Raw genomic sequence first — 17915 nt, 5'->3', positions numbered from 1 at the left:
TAAAACCACAACACTAAAAAAGTGTAAAAAAAATAACCCTTGGTCGTGTATAAACTATTGATCACACCATTACAACAATCAACAATTTAACAATCACTCTTAAGAACAACCATCTGACCAGGTGTCAATCTATCTAATTGTATGGCTCAGAACGTATTTTTTCACGATACTGAGTTATGCCAGCACGGTAAAAAAAACCAAAAACCATGATAAAGTCAAGATAAATGATCTCTTCTCTTTGCAGCTGCTTTATCATATAAAAAAATTCAGTGTTCTTAAAAAATTCTTTTTCATAAAAATTTTATTTTATATCCCATACTGTTTTCTTCAACAAATTGATAAGGTGAGAATTTTCTCAGAATCTCTCTTGCTACAAAAATGGGTAAGACAGGTATAAGAAAACTAAGTATCTTAATCAAAACTGGAATGAAGCAAAGGCAGAGCTGAAAATAGGACCTTGAAATCCCAATAGCCTATTCCATAGTCTAACCACATCGACACTGCCCCTCCTGTAACTACAAGCTTGAAATTTCATGTTTATTAACAATGATGGAGAAAACATGAAAAAAGTTTTACCTGGAGGTGGTACAGTTATTGGAATACCTAAAAAACAAGTGATGAAATTTAATATAGTAATTGGATTTTATAACCTGTTATGTATTTATGCCATCACCAAAAAAAAAAAAAAAACCTTTGAAATAAAACCCCTTGCGCCTCATTTTCCTGGCTTATTCACTCAAAAGAAACATTCTGTATTCTTGCAGAGGACCAACAATTCCAGCATAACATCCGACTTCCTGATGAAAACCCAGTCTAACAACTTGGTAACAAGGTTTTCCCTACTAGGTGTAATCACAAACAAAGTTAGACATCAGTTTAAAAAGCACACTTGTGCATTTTTTTGTGCACAAATATCAAACTCCATGAAATTAACACTAAGTTTGATAGTCAACATCTGATCTTGTTATTTAATATTTTAATAGGGAAATTATCAATGGACCCTTTAATATCGCAGGTCATACAAGGTAACTGCTAAGACGATGAATATTCACTTTAGTAAAGCTTTGTGGGACGTTCAAATGTTGATTTAGGTTTTACTACTGTTGACAGGACTGGGGAAAGGCTATTATTTCCTTTGATTGTGGGACTAGAAAAGGGGGGTATAGCCAATTCATATATATATATATATATATATATATATATATATATATACCCCCAGGGCACAGTAAGATAAATGTGAACAATTTACTTCTATTGGAGTCTGCAAATACTAATTTGAGTGACTCTCATTTATTTACATACATTATAAACTTTAAGAAATAAACTATGTATAAATAAACATTCTCAATTTACATTGGTCAAATGTGCCCTTATATCCTAATGTAAAACTTATGTGGCATACAAATTCTACTTTTTGTTTAAAGAAAAATGACATTTCTAAGTAGAAAAATAGAAAAAAAAAATTTTTTCATGAAAAATGTTATACCATAATAACTTCAACACAGAATGGTTTACTAAATCCTATCTTAAAAACTGCATCAAAATTAGCTCAAAAGATGAAAAAAAGTCAAGTTCATTAAATGCATGGGGAAAAATATTATAAACAATTACTTTTAAGTGTTTTCTTGTCAATAGAAACATCTGTTAATAATTTAAAATTTCTCTGCATGTTTTACCAGAACAAGAGGTTTATATAAAAAAGTCTTAAGGCAAACAGTGGCCTTAAAACAGAGAATGAAACACCTGATTTAACCACCCATTACAATAAGAGGATATGCTAAACTTACAAAACCAACAAGACTGAAAAAGATATGTAAAAGACATGTGAACCATTATGTTTCGAAAACCATTACACCTCCAAATGTCTACTAACTCAATCTACACTAAATGGCAATTCTCATCCATCCTGAAGTTACCTTGCTGCTTCCTAAATTACTAAACTAAAAGAATCCAGCAAACAATACAAGCTAGCAGAGTCCCAGACACCATACTAAATGGGAAAAGTAAGAAAGGCAGAGCATATTAAACGTTCTTAATATCTACTATTACCTAATTTTGTTCAGAACAGTAATTGAGTGATGAACGAATATTGAGGGCATATAATATAATGATTACTGGGTGTTATATAAGACTGAAGAATCACCAAACTGTATCTCTGAAACCAACAATACGTTATGTATTAACAGAATTTAAGTAAATTAAAAAAAAAAGAACAGTAAAAAGTCTTTTAGAACACTGTTTAACTTCACTGTGTAATCTAGTTTTTACATTTAAATACATGATTTTGTGTGTGTGTGTGTGTGTGTGTGTGTGTGTGTACACAGTAGTCCCTCCTTAGCCATGCTTTCCACAGTTTCAGTTATCTGCAGTCAACCACATTCTGGAAGCAGTGATCCTCCTTCTGATGAAATGTCAGAAGGTCAACAGTAGCCTAATGCTATGTTTGTCACTGGGCCTATGCCATTCACCTCACTTCATCTCAGGACATAGGCATTTTATCAACTCACGTCATCACAAGAAAGGTGAGGACAGTACAACTAAGATATTTTAAGAGAGAGAGAGAGAGAAAAAAAAGAGATCACATTCAAATAGCTTTTATTGCAGTATAGTTATAAGTGTTTAATTTTATTACTGTTGTTAATCCCTTACTGTGCCAAATTTATAAATTAGGCTTTATCATAGGTTATGAATGAATGGGAGAAAAACGTAATATATATGGGTTCAATACTGTCTACCATTTCAGGTACTCATTGGGGGTCCTGGAACATAGCCCTTGCAGGTAAGGGCGGGGGATGGGAGGAGACTACTGTATAAGATAAAGAATTATATGAAATTCAGCAAACCACTCCGTGATCCTAATGAACTACTTAAATGAACTCATGAGCAACATGCAGCACTTTGGTTAAAGCTTACTACAGCTTACTAAAATAAAATGTAAATTCATGCAAAATAGCTAAGAAATTACTAGTCAGCCCCTCTCAAAATTTAGCCTTCAGAAACATCTAAGTTGTCAAATTTTCACAAGACATAAAGGACTTACAACCAAATTATTAAATATGCTATTAAGGTTGTTAAAATTACACTCTGCTTTTAATTTTAGTATCACTACAGTAGTATCATAGGACAGGTTTTTAAAAAATCAACTGGAAAGAATAAAGAAAAAAAATCTCATGCTATTCAAAGATCTCATTCCAGTAACTATCTACTCATCACAAAGTGAGCATGTGAACTAGAAAAGGCCCTTTGTGTGAGGTTTCCATTTCATGTAAGATATTTCAATGCAAATCTTTATTGGTAAATGTTCACTGAACCAGAACCACAAAGCTGATGAAATGCAATACAAATCAATTCCTCAGTATTATCAGATGTATTTTCAAAATACAACTACAAAAGTTTAGTACGTGATATAATGGTTCAACGTAATTATCAAATAAAAATCACTATTTAGTACTTGACTTTTGTTAACAAGAGAAACAGCATAAGGAAAGAGAAAATTGGTCTCAAAAACTCCTGTCCTCATCCTCAACACTCCCACCTTCCTGACCGACACACATGCTGCCTAACCAACAGAGTGGAATTACACAAGTATTGTGTTTTACTGTTTCCTTTATCTGTAAAATGAGTAGGAAAAAATGTTTATTTCCCTGGAAAGCTTGCCTAACAGTAATAAGAATAAAATGTCTAGTATTGTAGGCCAAAGCTTTTGGAAAAGTAATATTCAAGTTCTAGAACGACTGGATAGGTAGTGGTTTTGAAACTTCAGTGACCACCAGAATCACCTGGAGAGTTGATTAAAACACAGATTGCTGGGTCCCTCCTCTAGAATTTCTGATTCAGTAGGTCTGGAGTAGGGCCAGAGAATCTGCATTCCTAACAAGGATAGGCTGATGTTGCTGAGCAGAGATCATACTTTGAGAATCAATGAATGAGATCCTAAACTTCTCTATGGACTGTCAAATATACAAAAGTAAATTCCATTCCAAATTTTTATGAAACTAACAAAGCATGTAACACCCTAAAGTAAAATAATACAGCTGAATGACAGCCTACACTAACTACCTGGTATCCTCAAATGAAAGAGAATTAGATTTACGTTTTTCCTGTAATGCGTACTCTTCAATGGGAAGTATGGACCTGAAATCCTATCTGGGAACTGAAGGAATCTCAGAGGCAAAGCAGCAGAAAGGCAGTAGCCCTGTGATACTTACTGAAAGGAATTTAACTATATTTTTTAAACTCACACAAAATTAATAGAAGCTCTGCAAGTAACAACAACAACAACAACAAAAACTGTGGATGAACTCATTCTCAATGCAGCCCATCACTGTTTTTCTAAGGCAGAAAAGTTTATCTGCTAGGTAGCCTCTGACATAGCTTCTAATGATCCCTGACTCTGGTATTTATGCCTCTTTATACCTTTGGTATATATACCCTCCCCGAGTATGGACTGGATATAATGACTTATTTCTAACAAAATCCAGCAAAACGATGGGATGTCACTTCTGTGACTAGGTTACAAGACAGTGACTTCTATTTTGCTGGTATCCTCTACGGTTTTCTCAGCATGCATGCTTTCATGAAGCAAGCTGCCTTTGGGAGAGGAAGTGAATCTTGATTTCAACAGAGGTGAGTGATCTTGAAAAAGAACACTCCCTCAGTCCAGCCTTTAGGATGACCATCTCAAAGTCTGTGGCAGACTTTGAAGCAGAGGACCCACTAAGCTGTCCCCACATTCCTAACCCACAAAACCTATTCAATTAGTGAATGTATGTCGTTCTAAGCCACTACATTTTGGAGTGAGCTGTTACTCAGCAGCAGCTAACAAATACACCTAATAGCTACCTATCATTTCTCTATTATGTTCAAGTGAAAACAAAGAGCTTGACAGAATTATGCAAATTAGGCTTCCAAGTTCTCACCAGTAACTTTTGAATTTCATCAGCACTATTATGATACAAATAGATAACCTTGATCACTTTCTTTAATTCTCACTGATTTCTAGGACTAAGTAAATTCTGCACAAAGTAACTTGAATACCTAAAATCAAGGTTTATAAAAAATCTCTAAATGTTACCTTTACTACATGCTTTTCTGTGCATCAGTATTTTTTAAATTTTAACTACACACATACACATACATTGTCTAACATCTACCCTTTAAAAATAACATCCTATTGGAATTTTTTAAAATATAAAAAGCAAAAGGAAAAATGAGTTCAGTTCTCAAAAAATTCAAGAAATTCTTTTTTAAAGGTATTTCCAGAAAATATTTTTTTGGCAAACAGCATCAATTAATATGCAGATTTGCTGTGTAAGACCAAAAATCTTACAGAACTACAAAAATTTGCTTAATAAATATATTCATAAAATAGCTTCTCAAAACTACTTCCTCAAAGGTGTGGATATTTACCCAGTATAGGCCAAGCTTTTGCCAAAGCAGCAGTTCTTAAACTGTTATGTGAAGATTCCAGGGGGGTCTCTAAGACCCTTTTAAGGAATCTGCAAGGCTAAAACTACTTTCATAAAAACATGAAGAGGGTAGCCCCGGTGGTCCAGTGGTTTAGCACCTGCCTTTGGCCCAGGGCATGATCCTGGGGACCCGGGATGGAGTTCTGCATCGGGCTCCTTATGGGGAGCCTGCTTCTCCCTCTGCCTGTGTCTCTGCCTCTCTCTCTCTCTGTGTCTGTCATGAATAAATGAATAAAATCTTAAAAAAAAATGAAGATACCAAGAAATCTAAATGTTATCAGCAGGATATTGATTTAATCAACTATTATATCACCATAAAATGCAGTACTATGTGACCATTAAAAATGAGGCAAACAGTAAAATGTCAGCTAACTGGATGTTTAAAAAAAAAAAAAACAAACTCGTTCCTGCTCTTTATAACCTCCATAATTTCTCTACCCACAAATATCTGTGTATGCACTTCAACATGAGAAATACTTAAAAAAAAAAAAAACTTTTAAAAGACACATTATTGGGGTGAATATATACAGAATGCCATGATTCATTTCAACATAGTTAACAAAACAGGCTTTTGGACAAAACTGCCTGCTGGTTCTATTCTAGCTATTGCTTAAATTCTTTACACCTCAGTTTCTCTTCTGCAAAATTAGAGTAATGTCTCTTTCAGATATGAAGAATCATATTGAGTTAATACATGAAATTTGCTCAGAATAGTACCTTAAATAGTAAATAAGCTTTTGATAAATATTAGCTACTATTAGCTATTACAGTGACCCTTAAAAAACAGGAGTTTGAATTGCACAGGTCCACTTAAACGTGGATTTTTTTTTTTTTATAGCATGGACCTACAAATGCATTTTCTCTTCTTTATGATATTAACATTTACTTTCCTCTAGATTACTTTATTGTAAGAATATAATATATAATACACATAACATTAAAAATATGTATTAAATGACTATTACAATCAACAATAGGCTATCAGTAGAAGTTTCTGGGTGGTCAAGTTAAATGTGGATTTTTGACTGCTTGGGGTATTGGTGCCCCTAACCCTGGTATTTTTCAAGTGTCAATTGAATTTCTACTAATACTCAGTGAAAGCATGAAACTGCACTAATATATTTCTGAAAAATTTAACACAATAGAACTATTGGGTGGTTCACTAGGTGATGAAAATAACGAATTTTCTGAAAATTAAGAAAAATGTTGAATAATCTATGTTTTCAAGCTACTGTTAGTAATGGTAACAGAAAACCACATTAAATACTTTTTCATTTAAAAAATTTACTCCAAATGTCACATTAATTTGGGACCAAGGGTCTCTATATGTTTGCTGTATTCTCCAAGAAAAAACCTCCACTCTTCATACAAATCCTGGCAAATATTTTGTTCTGTAACGTTTCAACTGTGTCTGTAGATGTGTGTTTGAGGGGGGTAGGAGGCAGTACACCTCTCCTTGTCTGGTATTTGACAGTAAAAGTCCCCTGAATGCACGCAATCTCTATCACCTCATCATTGTCAAGGAGTAACTATCTACTTATGCAATGAGTCATGCCTGGAAACTTAGCTCTAAGAGTTGACCAGAACTTTTTTTCTCCAAACCAAGGCATTTGTGAGAGTGAATATTATTATTTATGCTGGGATAAAAGGTACAAAGTAGGGCCTATCCCAGGCACATCTGGATGTATCATTCTATTAGAGAAAAAATTCTTTTTATGAAAAGATCAACACTCCGAAACGTGGGTATAATACATCATTACAATATTGTATCATATACAGGCCTATAATCTTGAAAGAGTATGCATTTCAAAGTAAATGTTAACAAAGACAACATTAAAATCCGTTTAATTTCTCAAAGGATTTTTTTTCCTTTCTCCTTTTAGTATTTAGTATTTCCTTCTCCTTTAGTATTTCTCTAAGCAAAAAGAAAACCCAAGGTTTCTCTAAGAAAAATGGAGTACTTTTTAGGCAAACTTAAAAAAAGATTCCTGAGCCACAGCTTTCTTTCATTAGCTGCTTATGATTCTTAAGGTGATCCAAATTACAGTGAACTCTATAGAACATACTGTAATCATGTCCTTCTGTGGTAAATGGTAACTGAAGATGTGGCTTTAATCAAGGCCCCTACTCAGAGGGGAAGGATCTGTACACCCATACTGTTATGGGAAGCTAAGTACCCTATCTGACAAGTGTCTGTATGACTATACCAACTGTCAATCTGAAAAGCTCCTTGGTGTTATGTATACATAAATATGTTAACTCAATCAGATGTCTTATTTAGGTTATTTCAAGTATACAAAAGATCTCTGTGATTAGCACTGCTGGGAAACACTGATGGAAATACAGACTATGAAAAAAAAAAGACTATGTTCTCTCCCAACAACTCACAACATAGTAAAAACAAGGAATAATTCAGATACAATTTACAAATATCTGGTTTTAGTATGAACTAATTATCTCCCTGCCTCCAGCAAATATAACCGTTAGATACTACTTAAACCAGCATCAGAAATCCTCTGAATCAGTATCCTTAAGTGTTGATAGGACAGCATAGAAATTCTAAGAATAAGTAATCAAAGGAAATCTGGACAAGTATTTAAAATATAGAAAGCATGTGGTTGAAAATTAACATTACAGGCATACCTCATTTTACTGTACCCACTTTACTGTGCTCCATAGTTACTGTTTTTAAGAAATTGAAGGATTGTGGCAACACTACTTCAGTAAATCCAATGGAGTTATTTGCATTTTCTTTCTTTTTTTTTTTTAAGATTTTATTTATTAATCATGAGAGACAGAGAGAGAGAGGCAGAGACACAATCAGAAGGAGAAGCAGGCCCCATGCAGGGAGCCCAATGAAGGACTCGATCCCGGGACCCTGGGATCACGCCCTGAGCCAAAGGCAGACCCAAAGCCACTGAGCCACCCAGGCGTCCCTGGAGTCATTTCCCAGCAGTGTTTACAGATTTCATGTCTTTGTGTCACATATAATTGTCAGAGTATTTCAAACTTTTTCATTATTTTATTATAATGATTTGTGATCACTGATCTTCTGATGTTACTGTTCAACTGCTTTGGGACACCACAAACTCTAATCCTATCTAAGATGGCAAACTATCAGTAAATGTTTGTGTGACTGCTTGACTAACCAACGACTGCCCTGTCTCTCTCCTCCTCTCCTGAGACAGAATAATGAAATTAGGCCAATTAATAACCCTCTAATGGCCTCTAAGTGTTCAAATGAAAGGAAGAGTCACACACCTCTCCCTTTAAATCAAAAGCTAGAAATTACTAAATTTAGTAAAGAAGGCATCCTAAAAGTCAACTGGCTGAAAGCCAGGCTCTTGAGCCATACAGACAAGTTGTGAATGCAAAGGAAAGTTCTTGAAGGAAATTAAAAGTGCTACTGCAGTGAACACAAAGCAAACTAGCCTTATTAAAAGTATGGAGAAAGTCTGAGTGGTCTGGATAGAAGATCAAAACAGCCACAATATTCCATTAAGCCAAAGGCTAATCCAGAGCAAGACCCTTATAACCCTCTTCAATTCAATGAAAGTTGACGAGATGGGGAAGCTAGAGAAAAAATGTCTGAAGCTATCAGAGGTTGGTTCATAAGGCTTAAGGGAAAAAGCCCTCTCCATAACATAACAGCTCAAGGTGAAGCAGCAAGTGCTGATGTAGAAGCTGCAGCAAGTTACCCAGAAGATCCAGCTAGGATAATTCATAAAGCTGCCTACACTGAACAACAGATTTTCGACGTTGACAAAACAGCCTCCTGTTGGAAGAAGATGCCATCGGGGACTTTCACAACTGAAAAGAAGTCAAGGCCTGGCTTCAAAGTTTCAAAGGACAGGCTGACTTTCTTGTTAGGGGCTAATGCAGCTGGTGACTTCAGGTTGAAGCTAATGCTAACCATTCTGAAAGTCTTAGGGCCCTTAAGAATTATGCTAAGTCCATGCTGCCTGTGATCTATAGTTGGAACAACAAAGCCTGGATGACAGCGTATCTGTTTACGACAATGGTTTACTCAGGATTTTAAGCCCACTGCTGAGACTACTGCTCAGAAAAAGAGATTCCTTTCAAAATATTACTGCCCATCGACAATGCTACTGGTTACCTAAGAGCTCTGGTGCAGAGACATACGAGGACATTAACGTTTCCATGCCTTATAACACAATACTCCTTCTCAGCCCATGGATCAAGGAGTCACTCTGACTTTCAAGTCTTCTTGAAGAAATACATTTCATCTCGTAAGACTACAGTGACACAGACAGTGATTCCTCTGACAGATCTGGGCAAAGACAACTGAAAATCTTCTGGAAGGGATTCATCATTCGAGATGCCATTAAGAACACTCGTGACTCATGAGCAAAGGTCCAAATAGCAACATTAACAGGAGTATGGATGAAGCTGATTCCAAAACTCACGGAGCACTTTGAGAGCTTCAAGACTTCAGTGGAGGAAAGAACTGCAGCTGTGGTGGGAATAACAAGAGAACTAGAAAGAGAAGTGGGGCCTGAAGATGGGACCGAATTGCTGCAATCTCATATAAAACATGAACGGATGGGGGGCTGCTTCTCATGGATGAGCAAAAAAAAAAAAAAAAAAAAAGAAAAAAGAAAAAAAAATTGGTTTCTTTACACAGAACCTACTCCTGGTGAAGATGCTGTGAAGACTGTTGAAATGACAACAACAGACCTAAAATAGGACCTAAACTTAGTAGATAGAGCAGCAGGCATCAGGGTTTGAGAGGACAGACTCCAATTTGGAGGGAAGTTTTACTGTGGGTAAGATGCTTTAAGACAGCATCACTGCTACAGAGAAATAGTTCATAATGGAAGAGTCAATGGATGTGGCAAGTTTCACTGTTGTCTTATCTTAAAAAACCGCCACAGCCACCCCAACCTTCAGCAATCATCACCCTGATCTATCAATCAATAGCCACCAACATCAAGACAAGACCCCAAGATCAGCAAAAAGATTATGACTCACTTAAAACACAGATGATGGTAAACATTTTTTAGCAACAAAGTATTTTTTTAATTAAGGCAGGTACCTTATTTTTTAGACATAATGCTACTGCACACTTAACAGACTACAGCAGAGTATAATCATAACTTTTATATGCACCAAGAAACCAAAATTTCATTTGATTCTTTTTATTGCAGTGGTCTAGGACTGTAATATCTCCGAGGTAAGCCTGTAAATAAATAACTTAAACAAGAGAAAAATAATGAGTGTTACTCTACAGCATAATGTCATATAAATAATCTGAACATTATTAAGATACTATCCTTATAAACAGAGTTATATGGCAAAAAAAATGGAAAAGCTTTGTCATTTTGGAAAAAAGTATACTTCTAGATAATGCCAGTGTCTATAAGCAATATACTTTAGAGCTTCTAAATATTCTTATACCAAAAAGTATTTATTTTTTCACCATTTTTCATACTATCTCTCTCTCACTCACTTATACCACTTACTCTTACAGCAGCTAGTGTTGACTATATAAATTATTAGCAATCTGGGGATATATTATGTTAGCTAGTAATACAAAAAAATTCTTTTAAGCCACCTTTAATACCTGGTAAAGTTAAAATAAGATTACCAATCAATCTAGCATAAGGACTATTAACACATACATTGATTATCTTCCAGTGTCATTAAATCAAGTATGTTCACAATTAACTATTTCTACATTTTATCATGTTCAGTAGACAAAGGACTCATCTATGAATCCCTTAAGTCTTCATTCCTTTCCCTTTTCCTTTAGTTAATTCTCATTGTACAAAAGACCAAAGAGTTACCAGTCCAATCACAACCTCTGAAATGGTTCATGCTCCAGAACAAGAAATTCATTGAATTTTAGAAATAATGTTGTCTGGAGTAAGCACCTCCAACATATCCAGCCTTCTCTTTCCTCTGCTTTTGAGACAACCCAATCTCTAAATCAGACGTCTTTCATAATAATTTTATTTTCCTTTTTCAAGATTCAAGTGACAATGGAAGGGAATCAAAGGTATTGTGGCTGAAGGGCCAATGCAACAGCTGACATTTAGAGAGGAAGGATGAATACTATAGGGAAGGACTATTCAGACCCTTTATTTGCCTCAGTATTCTGATTACAAATGGCACCTTAAAACAAGCACAGCTCTCTTAAAATGAGTGAGTGGACATGGCTCTTTTAGTATAAACTGATTTTAAGAGAAAGCAAATTTTAACATATCTCACACATGCAATTATAATTAGGACCAGGAGCTAGTTTTTATCATTTACTACTGGCACTCTCCCTAGGAAGAAAGTAATTATCACCTGAATCAATCTTGTCAGTTTCACTAAAAACTGATTAAGGGGAATAAATACTGGAAGCTATTGGACATAAAGTAATGAAGACTACTGGATATAAGGTTGAAAATATAAAATTTGGGGATTATTTGTCAATTTTATCTATTGCCATCAATAAAATAATAAATCATCAAAAGTGGCTCAAAATAGGATAGAAATTTACTTTAATTTTGTCTTGTTTAAAAGAAGTAAATACCAGGTACCTGGCACCCAGAAGCAGTCTCCTAAAAGGAAACCAGTATACAAAGATGACCAGACTGAGATTTTCACTTCAATCTCTTCATAGGATATATTTTTTGAATTTTACTCCAATTCTAAAAGTATCTCTAAAACTTTTTTTCAAAACCAGTTAACAAGGTTTACAATTCAATATGGATTTATACGTATACAATTAGCAACCTTAGTGATCACTACTTTTAGATCACAATTTTAGTATCTGTCCATTCTCTATTTTGGTATATTCTCTTTGCTATGCTAATAGCACGAATAGATCTGTTTCACTATGAATTTACTGAAGATTTAACATAAGTTTCCTAATTTTAATACAGTGTAATCAATGAAGATTTTATTTTCAAGTATATATATTGTAACTGTCAGAATTAAAAATAAAAGAAACACTCATGGTTATTTTTCTTTCAAAATCAAATGTCTTATTTACTATTTACCTGGTGGTGGAATCAGAGGTGGAGCAGTACTGACAGTTGGAGGAGGTGGAAGAAATGGAGGAGGTGGAAGGTGGGTGGGAGGAGCTCCTGGGGGGAAAAATGGAGGTGGTTTGCTAAAATTGTTGTCTACTTCAGTAGCAGATCTTTCAGAAAGGACCTAAAATTAAAGCACAGTTAATTTAAAAAAATGAATAAATGTTCTTGTCTAAGATTTAAAACTCAATAAATTCATTTAAGAAATGAAGTAGAAAGTTTTATTCACATATACATATTTTGAGAAGGTAGAAGTAATTTTTTCTGTGTGATATTTGTGTATATATACAGATGTGAATATACATTTACACACACTTTTTAAGATGTCCATATAAAGCCTAGAAAAAATGAACTGAATCATTACCAAAAAAATGTAGTAAGAAATAATAAAAACATTCTAAACAAGAGTACTTCTAAATTAAGTACATTATAAATATAAGGTAGTAAGTATTATCTGTTACCCAATCACAGTATTCAAATTAAGGCAATGTAATCATTAATCACAAATGCCAGCATTAAGAAATTAACATGGCAGAAGAAATGGATATTCACTGTACTAGGGCTTGTCATCGTCAGGTTGCATGCATTAATAAATAAGCAGCCAGATATAAAAAACTTTTCCATGTGAGCCTTGTAATTTTAAGAACAAGGATTTATACTTGAAAAGTAAACATGTTTACAAAATACTGATCTGTGTCAACAGGTAAGGGACAGTCAGCAAACCTAAAGGAGACACACAGAGAAATCTGGATTTTTGTCAAGGCTCCATGAGGGATTCCAATGTGTAAACATATTTGGGAAAGAGGAGAAACATCCAACATAATGCTGTAAGTTTAATTTATACTTCTAAAATCATTGTTGGCTAAAGGGTATCACTTAAACATATAATCCCTCTTTTCATTAACCTTTCCTACATTATAAGTACAGTAATTTTTGTAATGCTTATGCTGATAAGCTATTTTTTAAAGTAGCTAACAGAATTATTTTAAGAAATCATGGCATTTTAATGGTGGGGGAAAGAAAAGAAAAGAGTGCTATCTTCCAGTTTAGAAATGATTTACTCTTCAGGATAAAAAGATTAATTTACTAAAAGTAATAAAATTCAAAATACTTTGACATTTTTAAAATAAAAGTACTCATGAAAAGGTAATAACAAAAACCAGTATGATCAAGTTAATATCCGAAAGTCTCAGTTACTAAAGTTCTAACTCGAATCCAAGTTACTAATATCTCCTCTTTCATTCTTTCACTTGAAAACAAAGGAAATCTACTTCCCTCCAAAATGACATGTTAAATTATGGTATATCCATATAATGAACTATTTGAAAGAAATTTAAATATTTTTAAGAATATAGAAAATGGGGCAGCCCAGGTGGCTCAGCAGTTTAGCGCCGCCTTTGACCCAGGGCATGATATCCTGGAGACCCGGGATCGAGTCCCATGTCGGGCTCTCTGGATGGAGCCCGCTTCTCCCTCTGTGTCTCTGCCTCTCTCTCTCTCTGTGTCTATCATGAATAAATAAATAAAATCTTAAAAAAAAAAAAAGAATATAGAAAATGTAAATAATAATTTTTTTAAAAAAGGGATACACAAAAAATAATAGTAACAGTATATCCTAATCTTGTCTGGTGACAAGGAAGAGATGTATCAGTGTTAAGAGTGGTTATCTTCAGATGTTAGAATTATTGGTGGTTTTATTTTCTTCTTTACACTTTTCCCATATCTTTCCCTTTTTATGGTCCAAGTAACCTACATGTTATTTTTTACAGCAAAGGAAAAGAAATCTTACTAAAAAAGATCCAAAGATAATAAATTCTAAATGAAATAGCTTTTGTAATAAAAGGGTGATTAATTCCATATTTTAAATCTTCTTTGTAGCACCTAAAGTACCTAACATATAGCATAGTACTATAAATGTATATTAATACATTAAGTTAGAACATAGATATAATCCTTCAGTTTAAAAATTAATAATTTTAAAATAGGAAACCTGTATGTTGCTGTTTTCATTTGCCCGTCGCCTTCCTTCAACTCGACTAATTGTTATAGTCTGACCAATAACATCAATTGCTCCAGGTAATCTCCTGTAACATAGAAATTGAATCAATTCAGTTTCACCTAATTAGATGTTTGAAAAATAACACAAATACTAGGTGAGACATGAAATAAAGACCTTTTGCCATGTACTTTAAAATAAAACCAGATCACAACACACATTGAAAAAAAAATTCACTAAGTTAGTTAGATCTTACTACTTTGCACTGTCATAAAAGCTAAGCTTTATTAGTAAGCTGGAACAAACGTACCTAATGATGGTCATGTTAAATTTAAGTATTTTTATAGGTTTTCTTTTAGATCTCCTGTTTTTTAATAGTCTCCAACTAAATTTATCTTTGTGGAATTGAATCAGGTAACAAATGCTAAGCAAATGGAAATAAAAATTTTTGGCTGCTATAATTGTAAAACATGTTATAGTTCTATTACAGAAACTTACAAAATTCCCCCAAGACTTGAAAAGAAAGAATGTTCATTTTGATACACACTGTATTTTTCTTAGTGATTTATTCCAAGAATTAGAAAGTATAAAATGGGATCCAATTTTCCATTTCTGATAACTTGCCTTTAAATAGAAAATTTTAAATATTTAAACGCCTGCCCCACTCCAGTTGTATTTATAATCCATTTATGTTTAAGTATATGAGTAGATGGAAAAAGTCTACCACAAAATAATGCTGCAAATTTAATGAGGAGAAGATAGTAAGTTACATTTTAAAAAATGTTAAAAGCCAGCTAGTAGTTGAGGATCTTATTAAAGCAGATATGCTTAACAAGATAGAAAAGTCAGTTGAAAGAAAAGGCAATGAAAAATGGATGCAAATTAGATGAATGTCTCTTCATCTCTACTTTAGTTCTCTAAACAATCCTGCCTTTAACAATTTTAGAGAAGCAAAACACTACAGTACCATGGATCCTTCCACAGTCATCACAGTTAGGCTCCTAAAACAACTAATAACAACTACCATTTGTTGAATGTTTACACATTATACCTAAACCTCACAACCACAAGCCTTCCCTTAACAAATTACCGTATGCTTGTTATAGGTATTAAGGCTAGGGCTCATAGTGGTGTCACTAACATCAGTAATAATTAAATGGCAAAACTTTCAAATTTCTGTCTGATTCCAAAGCCTACAGACCCTTTCCCTTGAGCTATTATGCCTCCTAGCAAGATAAGTGGCTTTTGATTCTGAAAATCAAAAACTGGTGAAAGTCTGCCTCAAGTGAACCTTGAGAAGCCCCATAAATAATTTTATGCTCACAAAAAAATAAAGATAGCCCTGTAAAAAATGCATAGTGGGATCTGAAATGTCTTCAATTACACAGTCCATTCCTACTTATCTTGCCCACTTTTAGACTTGTGCTCTATATAACTCCAATAGATTTTTTTTTTTTTTTAAGTTCAAGCTTTTCTGATTTTATGCTCAGGTCATTGACGTCCCAGATTTCCTCACAAACTCAAAGAGCAAAAGTGATTTTTAACTTAACTTTACCCTTCAATATAGCTGGAAACTATCCTAACATTCACACGTGAGAAAAATCCAAATAACTCAGACATAAAAAATAAATATTGCTATTTTCCCCTAAAACTTAGAACAATTACAAAACTATAACTTCATATCAAAGCAAATGCCATCATCCCACTGATAGCTATATACAACTCAGATTCCAACATCCTAGCAGATATAGGTGTATATCTTGATGACAGAATTTCCCTCATCTTTTATTGCTACCGAGGCTTCATTGTAAAAATCTTAAGCTCTACTATTTCCTTTTCCACTTTTCTCTATTTCTAATTGCCACATTCTCCCGCCTCCAACTTTTAAAATTTATTCCGCTTAAGTACAAATTCTCACAAATTTATCTGGATTTTCAATTTCTCCGAATTGTTAAAGTAGCAAAACTTAAATCTAGATCTAACACTCTAATGTCCATGCCCTAAAGGAAAAATTTCTATATCCTATGGATTTCTAAAGACTGCTTTAAAAAATTCTGAGACATATGAGAGTACTCATTCCCTAAAGTTTATCTTAAATATAGTCAGAGAAATCTAATTTTTCAACTTTAAATAGATTAATCACTGAAGATTCAAAAGCTTCTAAAAATACACACATGGAAAATCAGCCTTAACATCAGTAGAGGAAATCCGAAAAACTGCAATTTCTTACATTTCTACAATAATAATACCTCTTTATCCATGGATATTTACTACACAAACGGATTTACCTTAATCAGGTATGTGAAGTTTATCATTTTGTACAAATATTTTTGACAGATATATAAACGTATACCAAAGTAACAAAAAATACATAATATTTAACAGAGATAATTAACAATCCAGTTATTCTGATGTCACATTACAAAAAATGATGCTGAAGCACATTTTTGTGAAAATTTTTAACAAATCACTTTTTATTTCAGGGCATAAAAAGATCTAATAGAGCTTCACTATGGGGATCTACTGTAACTTGAGTTTCCAACTGCACAAGTTTAACTGGGCTTACTTACACATCTGTTCAGTAAGGCAGATAGCTAATGTAGCTATCAAGATTCTCTATACTGGACTCAATTATACAGTAAAAAGCTGGAGAGAGATAGAAACTAACCACGACAGATATCGTTATGCAAGTAGTGGATGTTCACAAAAGCTTCTACCTTTCATGAATATGAAAATATCTCTGAAATTATAATGGAATTAAACTGACACATTTTGGTGATTCTGATGTAGGCTGCTTATAAAGATACAACAAAAACTTTAAGAGTGACAAAATTAGGGCCAAATGAAGACAAGGAATTAGCTATTAATCTTCGTCACCAATTATCTGAGCTATTCATTTTTTAACAGTCAAAATAAAGGACATCATTAATCACAAATGTCTTTTGATGTAATATCAAAATAAAGCATTAGTTCTAAAGACAGCATTTCCTGGTAATACTACTAGTGAGTACCTACTATGTGCCAAAAGCACTATTCTAAGCACCTTTATATGCATTTTCTTTTCATAATAACCCTATGAAGTAACAACTATTATTTCTATTTTACAGATAAAAAATAAAGAGAAAAAAATTTCTCCTGGGTCCACTTTAAGAGAAGACATGGGAGTACAGTAGTTTTCAGTATTTTTGATCCTAAAATAGTTATTTAAGAAACACATTTTACACAGCAATCCAGTACACACATATAAAAAACTAGAAGTTTCATGAAACAATACTTACACTTATTATAAAGAGTAACATTAAAATCAAACATGAATTATTAGTATTAAATAATCATACATAAAAAAGGCAAAATAATACAAAACCAAGAAATATTTGGTGGTTGAGACTATGAAACTGATTTCACACC

General features: G+C 33.6%; 1 protein-coding gene across 27 annotated transcripts in view; it reads right to left on the bottom strand.

Annotated features, from left to right (window-relative positions):
• The window catches only part of FIP1L1 (factor interacting with PAPOLA and CPSF1), a 71486-nt gene that overhangs the window by 16854 nt on the left and 36717 nt on the right, over positions 1 to 17915 (bottom strand). For 14 of the 27 annotated variants that reach the window (XM_038556107.1, XM_038556105.1, XM_038556098.1 and 11 more), the window contains 3 exons: positions 14502 to 14595; positions 12479 to 12635; positions 577 to 603 (listed from right to left, as the gene is read on the bottom strand). In XM_038556107.1, coding sequence (XP_038412035.1) covers positions 577 to 603; positions 12479 to 12635; positions 14502 to 14595 — 278 coding nt within the window. The remainder of the gene's footprint in view (positions 1 to 576; positions 604 to 12478; positions 12636 to 14501; positions 14596 to 17915) is intronic. The other 13 variants (XM_038556110.1, XM_038556117.1, XM_038556118.1 and 10 more) reach the window with 1 other exon arrangement.

The sequence above is a fragment of the Canis lupus genome, chromosome 13 (assembly GCF_011100685.1).
Source record: "Canis lupus familiaris isolate Mischka breed German Shepherd chromosome 13, alternate assembly UU_Cfam_GSD_1.0, whole genome shotgun sequence".
NCBI classification, from domain to species: Eukaryota; Metazoa; Chordata; class Mammalia; order Carnivora; family Canidae; genus Canis; species Canis lupus.
This window is presented reverse-complemented; position numbering and strand designations above follow the sequence as displayed.